This window comes from Amblyraja radiata, chromosome 37, assembly GCF_010909765.2.
Source record: "Amblyraja radiata isolate CabotCenter1 chromosome 37, sAmbRad1.1.pri, whole genome shotgun sequence".
Classification (NCBI taxonomy): domain Eukaryota; kingdom Metazoa; phylum Chordata; class Chondrichthyes; order Rajiformes; family Rajidae; genus Amblyraja; species Amblyraja radiata.
The window spans coordinates 8,511,386-8,538,334 of record NC_045992.1 but is presented as its reverse complement, the minus strand read 5'-3'; the positions used below and the strand labels follow the sequence as shown (position 1 = coordinate 8,538,334).

The 26,949-nt window shown below is 42.2% G+C and overlaps 1 protein-coding gene across 1 annotated transcript in view; it reads left to right on the top strand.

The window, feature by feature from the left end:
• The window catches only part of sgpl1 (sphingosine-1-phosphate lyase 1), a 47,856-nt gene extending 20,907 nt beyond the window's left edge, over positions 1–26,949 (top strand). Inside the window, exons 5-14 of the mRNA XM_033012800.1 lie at positions 911–990; positions 3,840–3,968; positions 7,801–7,889; positions 13,354–13,462; positions 17,181–17,279; positions 17,706–17,852; positions 18,833–19,071; positions 24,348–24,494; positions 25,633–25,753; positions 26,577–26,949. Of these exons, the coding sequence (XP_032868691.1) occupies positions 911–990; positions 3,840–3,968; positions 7,801–7,889; positions 13,354–13,462; positions 17,181–17,279; positions 17,706–17,852; positions 18,833–19,071; positions 24,348–24,494; positions 25,633–25,753; positions 26,577–26,720 (1,304 nt within the window). The 3' untranslated portion in view covers positions 26,721–26,949. The remainder of the gene's footprint in view (positions 1–910; positions 991–3,839; positions 3,969–7,800; positions 7,890–13,353; positions 13,463–17,180; positions 17,280–17,705; positions 17,853–18,832; positions 19,072–24,347; positions 24,495–25,632; positions 25,754–26,576) is intronic.

Here is a 26,949-nt window from a genome sequence, read left to right as displayed (position 1 = left end):
CTGAAGGCAAATTAACCTACAAACCTGTATGTCTTTAGTGTGGGAGGAAACCGGAGCACCCGGGGAAAACCCACGCAGGTCACGGGGAAAACGTACAAACTCTGTACAGACAGCACCCATAGTCAGGATCAAACCCGGGTCTCTGGCGCTGTTGGGGAACAACTCTACTGCTGCATCACCATGCCGAGAGAAATCCATTCTGTTTCTCATGCACTATATAATCACAGCTGTTCCTTGTATTCTGCTTCTGAAATTTGGTGGCACTAGCGTTCCATGTGCATATTTTTAGTGCATGCGGCTATGAACCCATTTTATTTCACTCCATCATGTATCCAGAGGAAAAAAAATGTTTATTTGTATAACACCTTTCAACATTCAGATGTGCTGGGAGCACACCAGCCAGTGAAGTATTTTTGTATTCATAAATGTAATAATGGAAGCATGGCAGCTGCTTATGGGAGCTTGCTGTGCACAAAATGCTAAGATCCAGAATCTGTTTCTTGGGGATAAATGGGAGCAGGACCCCCCCCCCCCCCCCACTGAGGGCCCATTGAGGTTTTAGTTCAACGTCTCAGTAATTCCCTGCGGTTATTCCATATTAGCTTCTTGTATAAGGACACCCAGGTCCTTCCATGTGGCAGTGTTCTATGTCTCTTCTTTTTAACAACAATGCTTTTTTTTTTTTTAACAACTCTATTGTGTTCTTCATGCCACTGTGTAACCTCACATTTCCCCACACTTCTATCAGTTTAGCTGATTCATGCAATGTGTTGCTTTGCCTGCATTGACATCTCAGCTTTGTAGCATGCAGAGTTAATTGATCAGGGTTAAAATCCTGTCACGAGCAACAGTACATTAATGTTGAGAGACGTTTGCCTGATCCACTTTCTCCATGCTTTGGCTCTTGCAGGGGAAGTATGTTGGGAAAGGGGCCAAGTCTCTGGCACCGTGTATAGTGGCGATGAACAACTCACAAAACTGATGGTGAAGGTAGGAAATGGCTCGCTGTATCATAACAAATCGTCAGTACTGATCCTCCTGCCTCCGGTAACACTAATCCCTTCCCTCTGTTTCTGTTCAATGCTGGTATGACACCAGCCATGTGAGATAGGTGAGAATCCCATCCCTGGCCCCAGCGCTGTGTGGAAACCTGCTGCCTTGCAGCAGATCCTATAACTTAAGGTTGGCAGCAAGACTTGGGCATGACCATGCACTACGCTTTTGAGTGCAATAAATGGGAACAGCAGGAGGCTGTTCAATACCCTGCGGTGAACAGTAATCTTTTGCTTCAAGTCCATTTTTCAACTCAATCATTATATCCCTCACGAATGCACAAAGAACAATATAAGACCAGGAACAGGCCATTCACCCCCTTGGATCTGCTCCTCAGTTGAATATGTTCACAGCTGATCTGCCCCAGGCCTCCTCTCCCCCACAGACCTCAATTACCCCAATCTTTTAAAAACACATCCGCTCACTCTCCACATCTTAACATCTACCCTGTCATGACTGCTCAGAATTGTGTACTTCAATATAAATACCCATCATTCTTTTAAACCAATGAATTTTACTGCTTGTATGCCTCATCGTTACCCCCCCCCCCAGCCAGTAATGAAGCATTCTACATTTCCTTGATCAACATATGCTTTGATCTGTCTTTTTCACACCTTACGTTCTAATTGTACCCTTCCATATCTCCTGTTTCCCTCTCCCCTGACTCGCAGTCTGAAGAAAGGTCTCGACCCAAAACGCCACCCATTCCTTCTCTCCAGAGATGCTGCCTGTCCCGCTGAGTTGCTCCAGCATTTTGTGTCTATCCGTCCTAAATGAATATAGATCTAATTTATTTTGTACTCGTGACTGGACAATCTTCTCACCCCAGAAATCAGCTGAATTAATATTTTGGGAGCTGCCTCCAATGTCAGTGCATTCTTTCTGTACTAGAGGACTGAAACTTAACACAGCACTCTTGAGTGTGGCTTCACTCGTACCACCAGTACAATTGTTGCACTTCATCTGTATTTCTAATCTCCATTCCTCTTGTAATAAAGGCCAGTGTGCTACTTGCCTCTGTAATCACTTGCTGCACCTTGCTTATCTTATCTGAGAGTTGAGGCTTTGTCAGATCAGAAACTAAGGCACCATCCTCTTGAATACACACAGTGACCAGGCATTAACAACAGTTTGTGAAGAAATCTCTCCTGATATTGATCTACAAGCTTGATCTGTGATCAGAGGCAACTTCACATAGTTATAGATTCCACCCGAGTGAAACAAACTCTCGATTCAGAATTTTGCATCAGTGATATCCTCTCAGACTTCACTGGAGAAAATTGGTGTCACAGTCCCTTACCCTCTGACAGTGTTTCTATTCATCCCTTCTATACATAAAAAACCTTCCAAGTCGCAGGTATCAACTTAATAGATATCCACGTAGAAGGTGGAAAATGTGTTTGACGTCCTGCTTGCCAACCATTTGATAGTTCAGGTGTGTTATCACCAAAATCATAAAATGCATTACGATTTCTTTATTTAAAGGTAGTAGTCTTTATAATGAAGACAAGTAGGAGGTTAAGCCTTTGAAAGCTGCCGTGTCCTGAAGAAAAGTTCTAAACAACCTTAATGATCCTGGTGAGGGCACGGTTCCTGGTTAAAGTTTCAGACCATAAGCAAGCACTTTTACCTGATTGTTCACTGGTAAAGAGGAACTTAAATTCACCGTAATCACATTACTGCATTTTTTTGTTTTAGCTGCTTACTCGGGTTTCTTTCCGCTTCCCAAAAACGTGCGTGACTGTACGTTAATCTTAACTTGTTCCCAGTATCTAGATAAGTTGTGGAATCTAGGGGCAGTTGAGGAAAATGTGAGGAAATTATAAAGTGAATTATTTATCATTTGTGTGAATGGATGGTTCACAAGATCATAAGAGATAGGAGAAGAATTAGGCCATTTGACCCATCAAGTCTACTCTGCCATTCAATCATGGCTGATCTATCTCTCCCTCCTAACCCCATTCGCCTTACTTCTCCCCATTACCCCCGACACCCATACTAATCAAGAAACTATCTCTGCATTAAATATATCCACTGACTTGGCCTCCACAGCCTTCTGTGGCAAAGAATTTCACAGATTCACCACCCTCTGACTAAAGAAATACCTTCTCAACTCCTTAAAATTTGGAGGCTATGACCTCTAGTCCTGGACTCTCCCACTAGTGGAAACATCTTCACATCCACTCTATCCAGGCCTTTCACTATTCTGAACGTTTTAAGTGAGGTCCCCCCGCATTCTTCTAAACTCCAGCGAGTGCAGGCCCAGTGCCGTCAAACACTCATCATGTGTGAGTGGATGGTTGCTGGTCAGCACAGTCTGGTGGGCTGAAGAGCATGTCTTCTGTCTCTGACTGCTGACCTGTATGTGGTAAAATCTCTCAGTACAGCGGTGATTAGGTGTTGGGGCCTTGGACTACAGTTTAGATCTGTTGGACCTTAGTGCCTTCTCTGGCTTTGAATCATCCCCGCATTGAATACTTTAGCTGCAAAGTGGCATTTCAATAAAAAAAGAAAATGATGAGGACACTCGACAGGTCTGGCAGCACTAATGGAATCTGAAACAGTGCTAATGTTTCAGATTGGGAAAGCTACGATAGTGGATCTCAGTTCTGTAAAGAAGATTGTTTCTCTTTTCACAGATGCCGCCTGACCTGCTGAGTGTTTCCCTAATTTATTTTTTTTGGATTTCTGAATCTAGTTTTTAGTTCTGTTTAATTTATCAAGGTGCAGTGAAAAGCTCATCTTATTCCATTGCATTTCAACCCCACTCCTCTCTCTGTTCCTAGGTCTATGGGGACTTTGCTTGGAGCAATCCCCTCCACCCGGATATCTTCCCTGGAGTGCGAAAGATGGAGGCGGAGGTTGTTCGGATGTCTTGCACACTCTTCCAAGGAGGACCTGACTCCTGCGGAACGGTAGGTGTAACCAAAGTGTGCCTAAGAGCATTGGATGTTGAAGAAGGCTTTCAGTCAGTGCATTGAGTATAGAAATTGGGGCGTGTGTGAGAGTTGTACAAGACGTTGGTGAGGCCGCACTTGGAACCTAAAGAAGGATCCTGGTCCAAAACCTGAAACGTCACTGATTCATGTTCTCCAGAAATGCTGCCTGACCTGCAGAGTTACTTTAGCACTTTGTGTCCTTTTGAATAAATCAGCATCTGCAGTTCTTTGTCTCTACAATTGGAATACAGTGTTCAGTTTTGGTCATCCTCCCATAGGAAAGATGCCATCAAACTGGAAAGAGTGCAGAGAAGATTTACAAATGTGTTATCAGGACTCGAGTGAGTTCTAGGGAGAGGTTGGACAGGCTAGGACTTTATTGGTTGAAGTACAGGCTACTGTGGGATGATCTTATAGAAGTATATATTGAAACAGTATGTTTAAAAATAAAATCATAACTGATTCCCGGATTAAAAGTAGTTATGTTGCTAAAACCTAAATCCTTAGCAATGACATGTTTTGGGCTTGAAGAATAGGGATGGCTTGTTTGGTCTGTCTGCCATTCAGTGACATTATGGTTAATTTAGTCCCTAGTGCCACTTACTAACGATTTCTTCATGCCGCTTGATAACCTCATCCAGTGGAAACCTTTGCACAGACTTGGAGTACCAGATGCTCTGCTCATCCACCTCCCCCCAGCCTCAGCAGCCTTTGCAGAGAATGAGTTGAATTATTCCACTGCACTTTGAATGGAAAAATTGATCATCTCACTTCTGAATGGCTTGGCAAATATTTACAGTCTCTGCATTCACATCCTCCATGTCTGAATTTACTTCCTTAATGGTAGTGATGTCTTTCACTGTGAAGGCATCAACCTTTTGTGGTTTGGTCCTCAAACCCCTCGTTCTCACTTTATAAGATACAATACAATACAATACAATACAATTCAATTTATTGTCATTTGGACCCCTTGAGGTCCAAACGAAATGTCGTTTCTGCAGCCATACATTACAAAACAAAAAGACCCGAGACACAACACAGTTTACACAAACATCCGTCTTACATACTTTTTTGACTGCTTTCCGTCATTCACCATATGCTTCCCTTTTTTGGATCACTTGTGGTTTTCATCTTGTTAGCATTCCTGTGAAGGTCACGAGGATATTTGCTTCAGTGTTTGGTCTATAAACAGAAATTTCTGTTGTTGCCTCAGCATATAATAACCATAAAACTTCTGGATTGCAATTTAGTCAAAGGAAATCTTTAATCTGGAGTACGTCTAACTCCAGAACAGAGCTATGCTGTTTGACTCTAAACTGCCCCTTGTTATGGTCAGTTGTAGGGGTTCAGGAGTGGTTTATGATGGGCTATGAACATGTGTCTTGCTTAAGATACAGATGTGGAACAACAAAATCAGATTTAAGTTCTGCAAGAAACCAAAAATGAACGAAGTTTTTTAAGTGGATTGAAATATTAATCTAGGATGATGTTGAATTTCAGCCAAGAGTTCTGGCAGGTAATATTCACTCTGGTATTGCACTCAAGTTATGAGAGTTGAGTCTGTGAACAGACAAACAAGTTCATCAATTATGGCAACATTTAGATAGCAGCGATAGGAATGCTCTATGATCTCTAATTACGGTATAGATCACTGCTCAAAGGTGATGTTATACAGATATGTTTACATTTTATCAAATTCGCTTTGGCTGATAGTTTTATCTTTTAGGAACCAGATGTGTTGATATGATGCAGAAGTCCAAAGGTTGTTACTCACTGCATATTCTGCTTGTATAAGCACATCCTCCTTGTATTCTGTAGTGAGGGCCTATTTACAACAGGAGTAGCTAACGTTGTCACTGCCCTTTCAATGACATTCCAAGGTGCATCAGCAGCTGAAGCAGCTAAAACTTGCAGCATGTGACACTGGGATTACTGACCAAGGGCTGGCTGGGGAAGTAGCTTTCAAAGTGAAGTTCACAGAAGGAATTCCAGAGCTTAGGGTGCCGACAGCTGGCGGAGCTGGAGTGATTACATTTGGGGAACAGCAAGGGAGTGCAACGATCTTGGAGTTTATTAGACTCTGTATAGAGCATGTAAAGCAATTGTTAGAATTGAAATTTTAAGGAATTGCTCAATTGGGAACCAGTGTAGGTCAAGCATGTGGGTGGAGGATGAACAGGATTTTGAGCCAGTTTCATTCATTGTGGCAGTTTTTGATAGACTCCAGTTGGTCAAGTTGGATGCATTGGTGGCCAAGTGCATCTACTACAGAACCATTGAATATGGTTATCAGTGATGGGTGATAACCAGGTGTTATGTTTTTAATCTTGGCTCAAGGATAAATATTGGCTCCTGTACACTTGGAAGAATTCCATATTCTTCGTTGAAATAGTGCTGCAACATTTTTTACATTTAGCTGATGGGGGCTGGGGGGAAGACAGTGCCTCGGTTTAACATCCTATTCGATAGACTGATAAGACATAAGAAACCAAGCTGTATTTATATGCTGGTTCTCAATAATTACAATAACAAGGCCTTATTGTTTGTAATTACTAATCTGCCAGGAATAGCTGCCATACTTTATCTGTTCCAGGTGATGACTTTGGAATTGACTTGTACGCATTGACTAGTATTTTCTAGCAGTGTGTGTCTTCAAATCATAAATGTGGGTGGCATGTGTACCATGGGCTATCAACAGAGCATTTACAGAGAAGCACCCATTTAACTAAGTCATTGCCAGCACAACGTTACATTCTTGTGATGAATATAGAGCTCCGTCAGAATATTTGGGGAGCAAACATTTCATCTGCATCATGTTGTTAAAATCCAGAGACTGAATTACAGTCTGTGCATGTAAGTGTTTGGCCGATGGGCAGTTTTTGTCCAGAATATTAGGGATAATTCTACTCTGCTTCAAGATATAGCCACTGGAGCTATACAGAGAGTGGCTGGAACTTCACCTTAACTTATCAAAATAATGACTCGAGTGCACACAGTACTGGCCTTTTTAATTTCTTGTGCTGAAGTGCCTTTACCAAAACTCTGACTTTAAGGTGAATGCTGGCACACCCCACTCGTTGCACGTGAGATGCACTAAATGAAAGCAATACCTTACCATCACTTGTATGAGAATTTTCATTTATTCATCCATTTGTTGGCAAGACCCGCAATTATTCTCCATCCACGACTGGTCAGATGAAGTGTGGATGTTTGAAACCGCCTACAGTGGTTTGATACGGCGATGCAGCTTGCTCCTTTAAGGGCAAGGTAAGAGTCAAAACACTTGGGGACTTTGCAACTTATTGACACACAGCTAAAGATAAAAGAGTTCCAGCAGCAGCATTAAAGGATGTGTGTGACATCGAGTAGAATTATCCTGGAAAAAAAATTAACCCGCAATCAAACATTGTTGTATAAATCATCTGGTAATGTGATTTACTAATATAGTGGTGTATTCATGATGACCTTGCGAATGTTGTTTAATTATGTTGTCCAGCCAACATTAGGTTGCTTGAATACTTATTTATATATGTCGATGAATTTCTAGACCAATTTTATTACCATTCACTACAAATTAGTTTAGTATCGATTAATAGTTTGTTTTTTTCAAAAAGCCACTTTGGATTACTGGCCTTGGTTGAGCAATTCTATGTCTCCAGATTCTAGTTACTCTCCGATTTAATGTAGCCGGGTTTCCCAAAGAGATTCTGTTAGCCTCTCTCAGGGATGCATATGCCTGGAATTTACTGCACAATTTCCATGGAATATGAGAACATGCAATTACTCTGATCTGCCTTTGCTTGTTTAGGTAACGTCTGGTGGAACCGAAAGCATCCTCATGGCTTGCAAAGCCTACAGGGACCTTGGGCTCGAAAGGGGAGTGAAGTATCCGGAAATGTAAGTGCTATTCATTTGTACAAAAACAAGAAAAAGGCAGGGTGGTCCTTCGTTCCTTGCAAATGAATGGTTATTTTACTTTTGATAATATGGACGTATTAGTATTTGATTGAGCACACAGTATTTTGTGTTTTAAATCATTACTTGCCTCTCTCCCCCTTTCCCCCATTGCCGAGCTGTGTTCTCAATCCAATAATATCTATTCCGTCACATTAATAATAATAATAAATTTTATTTATGGGCGCCTTTCAAGAGTCTCAAGGACACCTTACAAAAATTTAGCAGGTAGAGGAAAAACATGTAAGGGGAATGAAATAAATAGTAGAGACATGACTAGTACACAAAGTAAAGACAGAATTCAATTCAAAACACAATATGAGGCAATTAATGCACAGATGAAAAGGGAGGGGGTCGTGGGGCTAAGGATAGGCAGAGGTGCAGAGATGGGTCTTGAGGCGGGACTGGAAGATGGTGAGGGACACGGAATTGCGGATCAGTTGGGGGAGGGAGTTCCAGAGCCTGGGAGCTGCCCTGGAGAAGGCTCTGTCCCCAAAACTGCGGAGGTTGGACTTGTGGATGGAGAGGAGACCGGCTGATGTGGATCTGAAGGACCGTGAGGGTTGGTAGGGGGAGAGGAGGTCAGTGAGATATGGGGATCCCATTCCCCCATTTATTTCCCAACCCCGAAATGTTGCCTATTTCCTTCGCTCCATAGATGTTGCTGCACCTGCTGATTTTCTCCAGCATTTTTGTGTACCCCCTATTATCAAGAGTGTTTTATTATCTCTCCCAGATAGAACAGTGAAATATTAACTCCCTCCTGATTTTCCTGCCGACCACAAGTTTGGGATAAAGGATCAAACAGGCTTGTTATTGTGTGAGAATATTATATTACAGTGCTCTTCAAACAGCTGTGCTATCCAGGCAAATGTAGTGAAGGAGGAATTGCCTCTCATGCAAGGCGGCATTTGTCCGAGCAGGCTCACAGGAATAAGCTTCTCACCTGTCAGGTTTACTGTTTGCACTCATTTGCTATCACTTTTTGTGGTACATGGTCTCTCTGTGTGTGAAGGCATTTTACAATGTTTCCCTGTGATAAGGCACAGAGTCTTCACTTGCTGTATCAACAAAGAGGTCAAGGTCTGGAATGCACTGCCTGAGAGCTGGTGCAAGCAGCTTTGGTAACAACCCTTCAAAAGGAGCACGGACAAATCCACGAAAAGAACAAACTTTTGGGGGGGAAAGGGCAGGAGAATGGGATTAATTGGGCAGCCCGAGGTGACACAAACATGATAGATTATGTGGCCTCCTGTAGTGTTATTGTATTATATGCCGTGGAGGAGATTATTTGCATATATTTAACAAAAAATAACTGCCAATGCAAAACCATCTTTGGAAAAGATCTGTTCAGTCGGCTTCAATTGTTTATTTGAGTCCCACAAGAGATGGTCTAAATTCAGCTGGCGCCTGTGGGTTTTAAATAAATTATCACTTTAGTGCTTGTAGTGATGGTACAAAGGGTTTGTGTGTGAAGGTACATAACATGATCTATCTGTCCTGAAGGAAGTAGCTTTGCCAAGCATATGGCTTATTGATTGAGGGACGAGTATTTCTATTTGCTTGCTGATGCACATAATGTACCGTTGAAAGCAGCTGCCTGACGCCACATTCTACTTGTTACACAATGTGTTGGACACTTGTAGTGGAGAATGATGCATTGTGGAAGTGTATATAATATGCTCAGGCCTATCGTGTGTTGTTATTTGAGTAACGACTACTCAATTTTGAGGTACAAAAATAAACTTGGTCTTTTCTCACCTCCAACTCCTCACCCCACCCCTTACATTCAGTCTGAAGAAGCATCCTGCCTCAAAATGGCACCCATCCTTTTTCTCCATAGATGCTGAGTTACTCCAGCACTTTGTGTCTATCTTTAATATAAACCAGTATCTGCATTTGTTTCTGTATGTCATACATATCAGAATTGCTGCAACTGACACCACACTTAACACTAACAAATTTTATCTCTGTACTGAATTTAACTCGTGTGTTCCTGAGTAGTTCAGAGGAGTGGTGTCCAATATAATTTGACAAAATGCCTCACAGAGAGTTTGGGGGCAGGTGATCTGTAGTTTGTTTGCAAGGATCTTGAGATAAGAAGAGGTTGAGAGCTGGGAGAGGTTTATGGAAGCAACTAAAGACACAAGCTGATCGAGGGGATGGATCTGGAGATATGGTGTGATCTTGGGGGATTGTATGAATGGAGGTGTTTGGAGAAACATAGAAACATAGAAAATAGGTGCAGGAGTAGGCCATTCGGCCCTTCGAGCCTGCACCGCCATTCAATATGATCATGGCTGATCATCCAACTCGGTATCCTGTACCTGCCTTCTCTCCATACCCCCTGATCCCTTTAGCCACAAGGGCCACATCTAACTCCCTCTTAAATATAGCCAATGAACTGGCCTCAACTACCTTCTGTGGCAGAGAATTCCAGAGATTCACCACTCTCTGTGTGAAAAATGTTTTACTCATCTCGGTCCTAAAAGATTTCCCCCTTATCCTTAAACTGTGACCCCTTGTTCTGGAGAGAGGTGACAATGTTAAAACAGAGTTATTATTCCAACAGGGGGCAGTGTAAATCACCACTGTTGTGATTAGGGGTCCTGGTAGTGGAATTTTGGGTGAGCTTGGGTCTATGGAGAATAATGGCACAACTATTGGAGCTACATGTTGTGGGTTCAATCCTGATTTATGGCATTTTCTGTATGGAGTTTGTCTGTTTACACTGTAACCAAATCTGTTTCCTCCCACGTTCTAAATATGTGCTGGAGCTGCCCATCAAGTCTAGTCAGTGGAGAGAGAAGCAGTTAAAACTTCATGTCAAGAGCTACTACTTGAACTGCTGAGTATCTCCAGCATTTGCTTTTACTTCAAATCTCCAGCATCTCCAACGAAGACTTGTTTCAACTTAATCCAAAGTAAACCTCTACCTGTATATTCAGCTTCACATTTTCACTGACCTTATCCGAGTTTAACATCGGTGGGAATGTTTGAAGTATGTTTGTGAAAGTCAGCTGCTTTGTGTTTTTATGAAGATTTGCTTTCAGATTTAACTGTTCTTGTGGGGTTTCTATGGGCTTGTCTGCAGTACTGATTTCCTGCAGCACTGCACCAGATAGCTTGGACCAATTAGAGCAGCTGAGAACACATCCTACGACTTTGAAGCTTGTGCCAGATTACAATTTGAGTGAAAGGATTTTTTTTTCCCCCATCAACTTTATGAGCCTCTCAGTCTCAAAGGCATTTGAAACAAAACTTGCATTGATACAGATCATTGAGCACGTTGCAGAATTGCGTCAAAGTGCTTCTGGTACAATGAATTATTGACAAATGTGAGGCTCAGGAAGCAAAGCAGGCATATTGTGTTGAGTATTGCTGGTCAGATGCAATAAGTGGATACTCAACTAACCCTCAGTGCATCATTCAGCAGGGCAACATGTAGTTTTAGGGGGGAGGGTTCCCCCCCCTCCCTCTCCCCTACACTGTTGGATGCATGAGATCCATGGCAGAAATTTTGGAGTTAAATTTGTATTCAAAGAGTTGAATTTGTTTTTATTCGGAGAGTTAAAGTGGCGGAGAGTAGCTGCGGCACGGTCACAACTGGTAGAGCCGTTGCCAGGGATCTGGGTTCAATCCTGACCTCGGATGCTGACTATGTGGAGTTGGCACGTTCTCCCTGTGACTGCATTGATTTCCTCCAGGTGCTCCAGTTTCCTCCCCCATCCCAAAGACTTGCAGGTTTGTAGGCTAATTGGCCTCTGTAAATTGCCCCTAATGTGTAAGGAGCAGATGAGAAAGTAGGATAACAGCGAACTAGTGTGATCAATGGTCGGCATGGACAGAAGAGCCTGTTTCCATGCTGTTTCTTTCAATGATCAAAGTTGAATCTTGGCCTGTGTTTCATGCCTTTCATATATCTGAAAAACCTGTAGAAGGGTCTTGACCCAACACATCACCTATCCACATTCTCCAGTGATGCTGCCGGACCCGTTGTGTTACTCCAGCATATTTTCTTTCCATATATCTAGAGATGCTGTTTGTGTAGGATTTTGATGTACACAAATTGGCTGTAAGGGTTGTGTAAGTAAGAATAGTGGGGGTATTTAGAAAGTTAATATTGCTCCTTTGAAGTGCTTTATGAATTGCCGATGGCATGATAATAAATAACGTCAGCATGGTTTGTGTAGGAAGGAACTGCAGATGCTGGTTTAAACCCAAGATAGATACAAAAAACTGCAGTAACTCAACGGGTCAGATATCATCTCTGGAGAAAAGGAATAGGACGAGACTGATTTGGTGTACTGGGTGGAATTCTTGTTTCTGCTTTAACTCCTGCCCCAGTGAATGGAACGCAAGTGAAGGAGCATTGAGGACAGGCTGTGCTGCAGTCTATCAGATGAGATGTTATACTGAGGCCCTTTCATGGTGTAAACGACTTCACAGCACTATTCAGTGAGCGGCAAGCATTGGCCTTATAGAGGTTCTATAATTAAACTTGGTTAAGGTTGCTTACACTCTCTCTAAAACATTTCACCTTTCCCAATCTAAATTCTTCTATTTCTTGTATTTCTTATAAAAATTGAAACAACATGAAAAATAATTACCAACTCTCATCTTCCTTCTGTGCAATCTTCATCTCACACAATCATAACATTCAAAACATTTGTATTAATTTGTGGTTTCAATTTATTGCAAAACACACTTTTATGTGTGAAATAAATATTAAATACTTATATCTATGATTTTTCCTGCACTATTGATTAATTGGTTTACTAAGTGCTTGGGTAGATCACTGTCGAACAGCCATCATGCAAGATCATCAATCAGATTCCAAAAGATATTATTTTATCTAGACTGGTTAAAATGTTCAGATGAATACCAGGGATACATTTTGAGAAGAAGCAGAGAAAAACACATGCTAGAAAGAAGCAAAAAGAGTGTTTGGTTTTGGGTAACATCTCTTGTATGTTTGGTATTTGGCCATCACTCCAGTTGGTGAGCAGTGGAACTTTGATGCCACATGTCAGGTACATGGATAGGACGGGTGTAGAGGGATATGGGTCAAATGCAGGTAGGTGGGACTAGTGTAGATGGGACATGTGGGTTGGTGTGGGCAAGTTTGGCTGAAAGGGGCCTGTTTCCACTCTGTATGGCACTACGTGTTGGTTGCTTCAGCTCCTTGAGGTTGAGGATTGTGCAGCTGTTTGCACCATTGGCAGTGAGGCAGCATTGTGAATTGACGGGTGTACTTGCTGAAACTTTTCACCACCCTTCACGTGGATATACTAAAGAAGCAGCAACAACAACACGAGGTACCAGTTACTTCTGTATGAACTGACCTGAGATTAATTTAAAATGGCCTTGACTAGCATTGAATATGTCTTCTCTTTTTCAAACCTAGCCTCGCTCCAATAAGTGCCCATGCTGCTTTCGACAAGGCTGCCCATTACTTTGGCATGAATATAGTCCATGTTCCTTTGGATAAAGAGACAATGCAGGTGGATGTGAAGGTAAGTGCCTGATAATGTTAAGGCCCTGTCCTACTCACGAATTCTCCCGAGTTTTCCCCTTGATTCGAACTCGGAGAATTACAGTAATAGCCGTTCGTAGGTACTAGGGACTATTTTTTAAACTCGTGGACATTTATCAACATGTTGAAAAAACGTCCCGACTTACCTGATGCCCCGAGTTCCTACGGCTGGCATTACGAGCTGCTACGATACATCTACGGCCTCCTATGGGCTCGCTACCGACATTACCCGACATTTGCCAAGTTTGAATCAAGGGGAAAACTCGGGAGAGTTTGTGAGTAACTCGGGAAAGTGGGACAGAGCCTTTACTTATTCATGTGATTGCACTTTCATGGCTTCCTCGCTTTTAGAAGTATTGGATTCTTGTTATCTAAACTGCCCCACAACAATCACTATAGATTATGCAAACATCTACACCTTCTGACCTGTCCCTCACACCATCCTTGCCCATATATGTATAAAGTCTGAGGAGAAACATTTAGTTTGATCATGAAGCTGGTCAACAGTCTGAAGAAGGGTATCAACCTAATATGTCACCACAGATTCTGCCTGACTCGCTGAGTTATTCCAGCATTTTGTGTCTATCTTCAGTGCAAACCAGCATCTGCAGTTTCTTCCTGCAAAATAGTGAGGCTGCCTTGGCCTTAGGCTGTGGTACAAATGCAATGTGCAGCTGCTGTACTGCTGGAGTGTTGCAATAAACTGTTCCTGGACATTAAAATGGTGGCATAGATTAATGATGCAACAGCATATTTTTAAATCCTTTTAAATCATTTTTAATCCAGATTAAATCCTGCAACAGCCATAGAATTTAAATTCAGTTAATTAAATCTGAAATAAGCAAAGAACTTATTTTAATAATGGCGATGATGAAGTACATATAAACAAATCAGCTTTTTGCCTATTGTTTTGTTTATATGCTATACTACTCTTTTATTTAACAGTTCAGTCCATATGCAACGCAGCAACATGAATCTAAATTGTACTCTGAAAGGGATTTTACAACTTAGAACACCTGAATAATTTGTTGTAAAATGCTGCTCCAGTGGTTTCTTAAGAACATAAGAAGGAGGAACAGAAGGATCCTATTCAGCCCCTCGAGTCCGTTCACTTCACTGTTCCGTGGGATCACCACTGACCTGACATTACTCAAGTCCTTGATTCTGCCCTTTCCCCATAACTCTTGATTCTTTAGCTAATTAAAAATTTATTTACTGTGCATTTCAAGCCTGTATGAACTTCACAAGGATAGCCAATCTTTCTTTGTTGCAACTCAGATGGAAATGGTGAGGCATCCTTGTGGTAACTGAGTTCAGGGCTTCTGCTTTGAGACATTACATACGATTTATACCACTGGTAATCATTGCTACATATTTACATGTGCACATATTGAATTGGTATAAGGATGGGATGACTGAACTGGAAATCCCGGAAAAAACCCATGCAGGTCACGAGGAGAACATACAAATTCTGTACAGACAGCACTCGTAGTCAGGATTGAACGCGGGTCTCTTGCGCTGTAAGGCAGCAACTACACCGCCGCGCCACCGTGCTGCAACACAGCTGAGAATAAAACACTTTGCTGCTGGTCTTGAGTCACAAGGGCCAGATTGAGTAAAGGTGGCAGGTACCTTCCCTTGAGAACATAATTGAATCATTTGAGTTTTGGAGTCATAGTCTGACAGCAGAGAAACAGGCCTTTTAACATACTTTATCAATGCAGACCATCAAGTGCCCACCTATTTATCAGTACTTAGTTCATACCTTGATGATATAAATGCTCATCTAGAAGCTCCTTAAATGAAACAAGAATCTCTGACTACCAGCCCCTCAGGCAGTGTCTTTTAGATTGTAATCAACCACTGCTCTGATGCCCTGATTTTCAAACGCTGTTTGACCAAAGGCATCTAATCGACAAACATGCAGCTTTACGTTCAGCACTAACAGCATTTGACTTTTTAAATTGAAAAAAATCATATTGTTAGTTGAACAATATATTTAATCTATATTGTTTGATGCAGGAAATCCCCCTTAGATCCAGTGCCATGTAATACCCATTGTGGTGAAAGAATGCCTTGACCAGTCCCAGGGAGCCGTTGGAGTAATATTGTTAGTAAAAATAAATCTCTCACGGAATAAGAGTAAGGACAAACAAACCACACCCCGTTGGGCAACCTATCTAATTCAGAACACCACTTAAGTTTAAATTGCCTTTCTAATTACTTTCCTAAATTGTGTCCTGCATTCTAAATTGTAATTTCCTGTCTTGTGTGTTCTACTTGTGCATGACGCTTAACTTTACGAAGCGAAGCGAGACTACAGATACCAGGAGATCTGTGAAGTCTATGATCTTTGCTGTTAGTGCTATGCAGCCTCAGCAGATCCAGATGCCCTATCCACATCGCTCTGACCTTCAAGGCTTTTCTGATAAAACTGCCCACATCTTCAACTGAGAACAACGAATATTCCCTTTATTGAACACTCATAGAAAATAGGTGCAGGAGGAGGCCAATAGGCCCTTCGAGTCTGCATCGCCATACATTAGGATCATGGCTGATCATCCACAATCAGGAACCCGTGCCTGCCCTCTCCCCATATCCCTTGTTTCCGCACTCCTTGCAAGAGGCCCCCCGCCCCTTCTAATTATGGCGACAAATGCAATTTTATGGCCATGAAAATGCACTAACACCCCTTCACCTTTTTTCACACCTATCTTCTGAAGCCATTTTCCTTCAGTTCCTGTTGTTCATACGACCTGATTCACTTAGCTCTCATTTTCCCTAACCTGTTGATTCGATGCTGATCCTCATGCTGATGTCTTTCTTGGATTCTTAACTTCATAAAATGCTCAGTCTATTACAAAACTATCAATATCAAACGCAACCACCTACTCATAAAATACCCGCCCTTGAGGTTGAGAGTTGTTTTCAGGAAGATTTGTTTTCACGCATAGGGTGATTGCAACCTGGAATCCACTTCAGATTAAGTGTCACAACCTAAAATGTCAACCATCCACTTCCCTGTCCATGGGTGCCGCCTGATCCACTGAGTTCCTCCAGCAGTTTGTTAAGGACAAGCAATTTGCAGAGGGCAGTGGATCTGTGTATTTCTCTCACTTGGAGGGTGGTGAAGGCTAGATCCTTGCGGTTATTTGAAGAGGAAGTAGGTAAACTTGCGAAAGATCATGGAATTTATGGCTATGTGGTATTGGCGCAGTAGATTTGAAGCCAGGTGTGGAGCAGCCATGATCATATGAATGGCAGGGCAGGCTAAGGGGGCCAACTAAGCGGGCTCCTATTTTCATCTATTGTGTAAAAGAACGGCACAGCGCCACAGCGGTAGAACTGCTACCTCACAGCGCCAGAGTCTCGGGTTCGATCCTGACTGCGGCTATTGTCCGTACTGACTTTGTATGTTCTCCCTGTGACCCTGTGGATTTCTCTGGGTGCTCCGGTTTCCACCCACAATTCACAGACGAACGACAGGTTTGTAGGTTAATTGGCTTCTGTAAATTGTAAGTTGTCCCTAGTGTGTAGGATAGAGATCGCCGGTCTGCGCAGACTCTGTGGGCCGAAGGGCCTGTGTCCACGGGGTATCTCTAAAGTCTAAAAAGGAGGCTGGTGGTAAATGGAATATGTTTTTGGAAGTGTCGGGAGGTTTCAACTTCAATGTGACATGAATCTGCTTTTCCTCCCAGGCCATGAAAAGAGCCATTTCTCGGAACACCGTCATGCTGGTCTGCTCTGCGCCTCAGTTTCCACATGGAGTCATGGACCCAGTCGAGAAGATTGGCAAGGTGATTTCCCAATATCCATATTAACAACAGGGTGGTGGGTTCCTGAAATGTGCTGCTGGGGATGGTGGTGGAGGCAGAAACGATAGTGGCATTCAAGTGACTTTTAGATAAGCACATGGGTATGTAGGGGATGGAGAGGTATGGATTATATGAAGGCAGAGAAGAATTGGTTTTGATATCATGTCCGGCAAGGACATTGTGGGCCACAGTGTGCTCTACTATTCTATGTTCCGTATACTTTTGAAAAACAAAATGTATAATGCAATGGGGATTAATTGTCCAGCTCTTCCATCTAACTAACAGATATGTAGGGCTGAGAAACCATTGTGTGCTGGTGGCTTCTGCCTCTGCATTCATTGTTTAAATGCTGTTTTGGGATTCCACTAAATGCCTCCAGTTAATTAATTATTTCTCTTGCATCCTCAGCTGGCCTTGGATTATGAGATCCCTCTGCACGTGGATGCCTGCCTGGGGGGCTTTCTTATAGTCTTCATGGAGAAGGCTGGTTATTCTCTACCACCCTTCGATTTCCGTGTTAAGGGAGTGACGAGCATCTCGGCTGACACACACAAGGTAGGCGAGAGGTGGTGAATGGAGAACATGGTGATTTATGCATAGACTGGAGAAGAACGGGCCAGATAATTTATTCCTTTGTAGTGTGTATGTATATAGTCGTCCAAAATGTATGGACAATCTATGTCCATAAGTGTCCTCAAGAAGATGGCAGTAGCCTCCCTTTTTGGAATGGCTGTGGGCCTTCTTGTGAAGATGCTTCCACACCATTGTTTGTTGGGCAGTTACAGACTTTAGACCCACAAAGAAACAGGATCTCCTCCCAAGGCTGGACAACGTGTGGCTTGGAGAGAAACCTGCAGATAGTGGTGCTCCAAGGGCCCAATGTCTCATTAGATGATAGGTGTGAGTTTGGAGGTGCTGTCCATTAAGATTTGATGTGTTGCTACATCAGATTTTGTAGAAGTTGCCCATAATGGAAGGAGAGAGTGTGTGGTTGTGATGAAGGATGGGGAGGCTTTTGTGAACTAAGGAATTGTTTTTTTTTTAGATAAATGGAAAAAATCTGAACAGAATTGGTGGCTAAGTGTTGGGATTATAAGAGGGCTTCCTAAAACGAAATAATTACCCTTCCAGGAATAAGTAACAGTATGCATTAAACCACTGGATTGTTTTTGAAATCCATCCCGTTCACTAGAATCCTTTCAGGCAAGGAACTCTGCCATCTTTCCTCATCTGACTCCAGAACTACATTGGCATCATTGAGCCCTGACTGACCTCTAACATGACTCAACAAACTGGTCAGTTTGAGGATAAATAGCAATGGGCAATAAAGCCTTCCTTGCCAGTTCCACAATGTTGTATGAATGGGTAGATCAGCTATACGGCAGGAATAAATTCAATCTTTTAGCCCTACGCAAACCTATTAATTGATCAGTTTTGCACGAAAGTTCCATATCTGTGTTCTACATCATTCTCAGTTTTTACATGTTTTCTTTCCCCTCCTCCTCACATGTTTTCTTTCCCCTCCTCCTCCCCAGTACGGATATGCCCCCAAAGGTTCATCAGTTGTACTATACAGCGACAAGAAATATCGACACTACCAATTCTTTGTCGCCCCAGACTGGCAGGGAGGTATCTATGCATCACCCACGATCGCAGGGTCGAGACCAGGTGGGATCATTGCTGCTTGCTGGGCAACGATGATGTACAAGGGCGAAGATGGTTACGTGAAGGCTACAAAGAAGATAATTGATACGGCACGACACATCATAGCTCAGTATGTATATATCTGAAGATCTCCTCTCTGTTTGAATAATGATAAGTAGAACTCAATATCTGATCTTTTTTGGGTTATCATTCAAGTTTTGCAGGCTTTGAGATGACCGGCTTCAATTCCGACCTTGGGTAATATCTTTATGGAATTTGCACGTTTTTCCTGTGACTGTATGAATCACCTCTGAATGCTCCAGTTATTTTCCACGGCCCCAAACGCGTGGGTTTCTAAGTTATTTGGCTGCTGTAAATTGCCAATAGTGTGTAGGTGAATGATAGAATCTGGGGTGGGTTGATGAGAATGTAGGGAGAATAAAAAGTGGAATTGATGTATGATTGTTCGCAAGTTACAGGAGCAAAATTAGGCCATTCAGCCCATCATGTCTATTCTGCCATTCAATCATGGCTGATCAATCTTTCCTTCTCAGACCTCTCATTGATAGCTCATTTGGTGGGTTGAAGGACCTGTTTCCCTGTATTTTATCTCTTATTTATTATATATTATATCAGTATCTCTGACACTAGTTCAGATACAGATGGAGCAGGAGATGCTGTTAAGGGTCATGCCATTAATTGTATATTTACCCATTACTTTCTACCTCCCAAAGTGAACACCTTGCACTCAGATTAAGCTTCATCTGCCATTTCACTGCTGATCTATCCTGCTGTTACTAGCAATGTTACAACATTTTGAGATTTTAAAAATCAAGTCTGTAATTTATCCCATCAGATAAAGCATAAAAAGAAGTTTAATTTGACACCTAATTCACGTTCATATCTTCAGTATTAAAAAAAGTTATGGTCATTTTCATATTCAGAAATTAGCATCTTGTTCCCTATTGATTTTCCATTGACTTAACACAAAAGTTGTGATCAAGGACAGTGAAATGGCCATAACTTTATTAAATATTAAGAGAACTGAAAGACATTTTCAGTTATTATAGATTGAAGCATTCTGAAACAAATATTAAACAATCTTACTTGGATGACCTGAAATTAAAGCATATAATTAGTTAGTTACCCAATTGTAGCTAATTCCAAAATTCAATTACGAGATCTAAACATCTATCCATTTCTTAAGAAAAGATTAACATTATTAAATAGCCTAAGTGTCCAAAGAACATTCACACAAGAATTCACAATAAAACATGATTTTAAAATCTCATTGACATTAATTTATAGGCCAAATGGAAGGGATTTAGTGTTCAATTGCTGTAAATTAATGGCCATTTAAATCAGCTTGCGAGTGGGTTTTTCTAGAACGCGATGGTTTGGAACGTTGCCATTGCGGTGGATTTGAAGCCCATATGCGGCATGAAAGATACTGCGGGTGTGAATGGGCCCCCAAGTCACGTACTCGCAACTTAAAATTTTGAATAAAGGGATCTTAAGAAGCACTTTTTAATGTAAAAATAAACAACCTACCATGCCTTGTCCCCTACATAAGATCCGTCCCGTTGTCGGCGTTCGCGGCTTTAGAGGATGATTTTTAATCTACTATAACAATTAAATAACCCAATTTAGTTTAAAAATAGCTGCAGCGAACGAATTTCGCAGCGATTATTCGTCAGCAACTAAGCAGGCTGAACAACATCGATTTCAATAGCCTAGAGAAAATCGCGTTTTAAACCCGTCCCCCTCTCAAAGGCGCCAAAGTCACGCACATGGGCTGCGATAGAACTGCAGCGCCGCTGAAGGTAAGTTTTGCAATATACCTACTGTTACTTTTACAGCCTTACTCACTATTCACAACCCCAGCAATCTTGGTGTCAACTGCAAACTTACCAACCTGATTACATTTAGTTCCAAGTCATTTGCATGCATCACCACTGTTGTTTGTGATGCATGCAAATGACTTGGAACTAAATGTAATCGGGTTGGTAAGTCCCAGCACAGATGCCTGTGGAACTCCACTGGTCACAGACCTCCAGTCTGAATATTGTCCTTCAACCATAACCCTCTGTTCACTATCAGTAAGGCAGTTCTTAATCCATGCAACTAAATTACTAATAATCGCATGCATTTTAATCTGGACCAGTTTATCAGACGGGACGTTATCATTTAGTAATTGATTTTGTAAACTACTGTTTTAACTTCTTGTCCGAGCAACCCCCAACATTGACCGGATGACTTAATTTTGGAGATTACCAGAACTGAGATTGTGAATTTTTGCATGAGTTTATTAAATCTGTATTACTTCTCCCTACATCTGCCTTTTGAGGAAGTAGTGAAGAATGATGTATGATTCGTGTCTGAGCAAGGGAAACCAAAAGCCCTGTCAGCACAAGGAAGGCAGCTGACAGGCATTTAGGCAAATGTGTGGAAATGGAATAAAGGACTTGTGTTAAAGGGAGAAAATGTTCCATCCTCTATGACAGTCAAAGTGAGGAGAGAATTCTTTCGTGGAGCGTGTTAACTTCTAAAGGTCTGGTAGTGATCTGATCATACACCCTGCCTCTTACTGTGAGCAAGCCCAGGTTAGTTTGAGTAGGTGATGCCTGACGTGCTTATGCTTGTCAACACAATTGGTTTAGGGTGTTGATGAGAAGCAAGGAGGGTGTTGCAATGAATCAGCACTGTTTAGTTTAGTTTAGAAACAGGCCATTCAGCTCACCAAGTCTGTGCTGACCAGCGGTCCCCATACACTAACACTATCTTACATACTAGGGACAATTTTTACTGAACCCAATTAACTTACAAACCTGTAGGTCTTTGAATGTGGGAGGAAACCGGAGCACCCGGAGAAAATCCCCACAGACACGGGGAGAACGTGTGTACTCCGTACAACACAGAAATGGGCGATGTTTCGGGTCGAGACCCTTCTTCAATATAAATACCAGAGTTAATCCATTCTATCCTCACAATCACTTCTGACATTGGGAATGGAGCCAGCACCCACTTGAGCTTGCGACATGATTACCCTGCAAAGTTTCTCTGCTGCACAAGTTCTGCACTTCTTCTAAATAGACATCTTTGAGCTCAGTGGCGAGAAGGGAACTGCACAGAGTGCATTTTGTTTAATCATAGTCCTCGAGTGAGATGGATGGAAACAGCCGACTGTCTAGAGGATAATAAATCCAGTGGCACCATGTGTACTAAGCTTCAGAAACACTTTCTGTGACATAATGCAGAAAGGAAAGGAGGCCTGATTCATTCTCAGCCTGAGCAGCAGACTGTAAAACATGTTGTTTATCCATGGAGCTGGCAGTGATGATGTACAAAGGTTTTTCCTTTTTGCTGTAAGTAACGTGCTTTTAAAACTTCAGTGGTCTCACTCCGAGTTCTGAGCAGCAAACTCTGTGCCATCCAATTCAACCGGATGCTTTCAAGATACTTAGATTTTTGTTCCATTGGATATAATGGTGTGCTGCATTATTTGTTCTTTCTGAGACGGTCTCTCGGTGCACTGGCTTTGGGAATGTTAACAAAGGAGATCATAGCTTGAAATCTGGCACTATATTATGAAGCCGATGATTCCATTGAATCAGTGGTGTAATTAATTTTTTTAAATAGCATTTGCAAGTAAAGGGCAGCAGAGTGGCATAGTTGCTGCCTCACAGCACCATGAGTCCTGAGTTCCATCCTGACCTTGGGTGCTGTCTGTGTGGAGTTTGCATATTGGTATAAACCAGCATGTGTATTCCCTTTCCACACTCTAATGTCGGTATCGTATTTGCTTCCAATCGTGGCAACGTATTCCAGGCACCTTACTGCTCTATGTGTAAAACAAAAACCCGGGACTCCTTTGAACTTAAAACCTGTGGCCTTTCTGAAACTCGCATTTGTTAACTTGCTTGTGGCAGTAATGCCTGTCCTCTGGCTCCATCTTGTGCTTAGTTTCTGTCTTTGAAGCAAAATGAGAAGTATTACAAAACCGACAGATTTGGCCTTAAAGGAAAACCTCAAATGCAAGTAGCCTGAAGAGTGATGTAAGGGGGCAGGGAACTGCTTGTTATCTTTTAACCTTTTCGGGACAAGGATGAGATTGCAAAAAAACAAAATATATGATTCAAGTCTGGGATCCGGAGTGAAAGCCTAAAAGATCGTGGGGGTAAAAGGCCTGAAGAGGGTGTCAAGGAGAAAGGGAAGATACGAGACATGGGATGCGTGTTTCAACCCGAATCATCACCAATTTTATTTTATTTTTTTCCACCTCACCTCCCCCCCCACAGATGCTGATCACCGGGTTCCTCAGGCACGATAAGTGCTGTGCTAACTCAGCAGGTTAGGTAGCATCTTTAGAGAACATGGATAGGCAATGTTTCAGGTTGGAACCCTTCTTCAGACTGACCAGCATCTGCCCACCAACATCTGCAGTTCCTTGTTATTACATTGAAGTTTGTTTGGAGAGAAAGTGTGTGGAAACAGGACTTTCAGCCGGTCGAGTCCACGCCAACTATCGATCACCCGTACACTAGTTCTATGTTATCCCACTTTTGCATCCTACACACGAGGAGCAATTTGCAGGTCAATTAACCTACAACTCCATAAAGCTGCACATCTTTGACATGTGCAAGGAAACCAGAGCACCTGAAGAAAACCAACACAGGGAGAAAGTACAAATTCCACATGCATGGCACCTGTAGTTGGAATTGAACCCGGGTCTCTGGTTTGCGATGCTCCTGAAGGTGGTGTCTTGCTTTAGGTCCAAAATTTTAATATAACAGTTGTAACTCGTGAGCAGTACACTCAGCTCTCACTTGGAGGTTGAGGGTCCAAGACCCCCTCAAAGATTTGATCCCATAACAACCCAGGGGAATGATGCCTTTATTCAGGAGCTGCGAGTCAAGTGGAGGTTCATGCTGAGACCTAGTCTGCTATTGCAGATGAAAGTAAATAACCCTTTTGTCTGCTGGCTAATGATTTCTCAATCAGCACGATGGAAAGATCAGATTATCTGATCATTATTGCACTGTGGACCCCTCTCCCAGTTCAAAAGCATTTGTCAGTGACTAATACATTTCAGCTGAATCCCATCCTCTGCTATGTTGAGTTCCCTTATTTCTTCACCTTGTTCTCTCTTTTTAATACAAATCTTTAGTCCCCAAGGTTATGGAAGATCATCTCCTGTGCTTGTACCTCACCATCTCTTGGACACCTCCCCCCACCCTCTCCCCTCTTCATTTTAATGTCTGTATCTCCTTTGGTTCTGTGACTTCTAATATGGTGCTCAATGGATATCAAGGGATACAGCAATAATCTGCAACATTCAGCAATAATCAGTTCTCCACCCCCATTGCTCCCTCTCATTGTCCTGTATTATTATTTTTCTTTTTTTAGGTTAAAGAAAATAAAGGAAATCTTCATCTTTGGAAAGCCTGAAGTATCTGTTGTAGCCATTGGCTCGGACACTTTTGATATATTCCGATTATCAAATGCAATGACATCCAAAGGGTGGAACCTCAACACCTTGCAGTTCCCTTCCAGGTATGTGACTGCCTCGTGTGCACTCATTGAATTAATTAATTGTAAGATACAGCATGCAAACGGGCCCTTCGGTCCACCGAGTCCGCATCGACCATCGATCATCTCATTCACACTCGGTCAATGTGATCCCGCTTTCATATCCACTCCCCACACAACAGGGACAATTTACAGAGGCCAATTACCCTACAAGCCCTCGCATCTTTGGGATGTGGGAAGAAATCAGAGCACCCGGAGGAAACCCACGCATTCACAGGGAGAATTTGCAAACTCCATACAGACAGCACTCAAGGTCAGGTTGAACCTGGTTCTTGCAGTGTGAGGAAGCAGCTCTACCAGCTGCACCACTAGGACTCCCTTGGTGCTTGCCATGATTATTGGGAATGAAGGTCAGAGCTGTGTGGGTCAAATGTATTCAAAACTCTGAAAGCCCCAGAGTGGGTAAACAATACGTTTGCCTTGTCTTTATATATGGTATATCTGATCCATTTGCATGCAAAGCAAAGCTTTTCATTGTACGTTGGTGCACGTGACAATAATAAACCTGAACATAATTCTTTCCCTCCTTTAAATCTTGCGAAACTGAATAATGTTAATTTTTTTAAAATTCGGATCTTTCAAGGAAATAAATTGGCCAAACTGATTTTTAGGACACTTAAGCGAACAATGCAGATCAGAAATGAATATTGTTCTGTGTCAGCCAATATCTTTTGTCTGAGTTGATAAAACAAAGTACTGTGTGTTCTCTGGGATGTAAAAATACCCATGACATAATTGTGAAAAAGAGGACAGTTCTTCCTGGCTTCCTCCTAATATTTAATCCCTGATCACTGTTGCTAAAACTGGATGATCTGGTCATTATCATACTGATGTTTGTGGAATTTTGCAATTTGGAAATTAACCATATTCCAACAATAACGACATTTAAAAAATCTTTGCTGGTGATAAAACCTCTTGACTGTGCCAGATGCAGCAGAGATGCAAGTCTTCCCCAAATCTGTAGTTACAACAATGCAGCCTGCAGTTATATCACGCCAGACGAGGAGAGTTTTTACTTGCAGTGGGCTTGTCTGGAAGCCTGAGTAGAACATTGACTGAACAACCACAGTTGTGCTAACACTCTTTTACTGTTCCTTTGCAGCATTCACATATGTGTGACGCTCCTGCACACCAGGAGCGGTGTGGCTGACCGGTTCGTGGGGGATGTTCGTCAGAGCGTGGCTGAAATAATGAAAAACCCAGCGGAGAAGACAACTGGGCGGGTGAGTTATGATGGGGTGGGCAAAGATGGCCTCTTATACTCCCAGTGTATAAGAACACTGAAATGCCTTCGACTCGCACCTTTAACAAAATGGTCGGAAATTCACTTGGTTACAAGGTTTGGTGTTAAGTTGCAAAAGATTGAGGACACTTGAGGAGATGTAGTCCTGTGGGTCATCTCACACATGAAGATGTTGAGCCATCTTTTAAACTGCTGGGAAATTTGTCCTCGTCTGGATTGTAGAACTGGGAACAATTGCCAAGTGGATTATATGAGAATTAATGCAATGTGGGAACACTGCGGGATATGGAAGTGTTCTTACCATGAACATTGTTCTACGCAGTGGGAGACTGCTCGGGTTGCTATGGCAGAATGTTTGTTTATGTGTCTGGACATGGGTAGCAATGCCCTCAGAGCAACAGAAGATCTGTTCCCAACTTTTCCCCTTAGTCCCCAATGTTTTGTTTTATTGGACAGCTCTTTGGGAAGCATCTTAGGATGTTTGAATGCAATAAAAATACTTTTCATTTTGCATGCGGTCAATTAGTCATTTTGTTTTTTGCTGCAGTAGATTGTTTAAAAAATGGACACAAAGTGCTGGAGTAACTCAGTGGGTCAGGCAGCACCTGTGGAGACATGTTTTCCAGAGATGTTGCTTGAGCCTATCCATGCTCTCCAGAGATGGTGTCTGGCCCACTGAGTTACTCCAGCGCTTTGAGGGTTTTTTTGGAAGCCAACATCTGGCTTGTGTCTATATCTCACATTGTTAGATAGGTTTAGGACGCCACTGTGACCTAAAGTGACTCCCTCGCCTTTCTCTGCAGGGTGCGATCTACGGGATGGCGCAGTCGATTCCTGATCGCTCTCTGGTGACGGAAATCTCCCATGGATTCCTGGACTGCCTCTACAGCACCGAACTTCCCAATAACAAGAAAAGCCACATGAATGGAGACTCGACAAAACACTGAAGAGCACAAATTAACTTTTTAAAAGAGAAAGGAAATCATGGATTGCGTAGCAAGAGAAAGTTTTAGCGGACAGCTGAGGTGTCCAGAACCAAATTCTATTCCTTGCTTTTTGCAGGCATTTAAAAATCTGGGAATATATAATTGGATAAGGTGGGGTTAATTTTGTTGTTTTTTTATTTGTTTTTCATTTGCCACTTCTGAATCCCAAAAAGCCTTGACTTTGTACTTT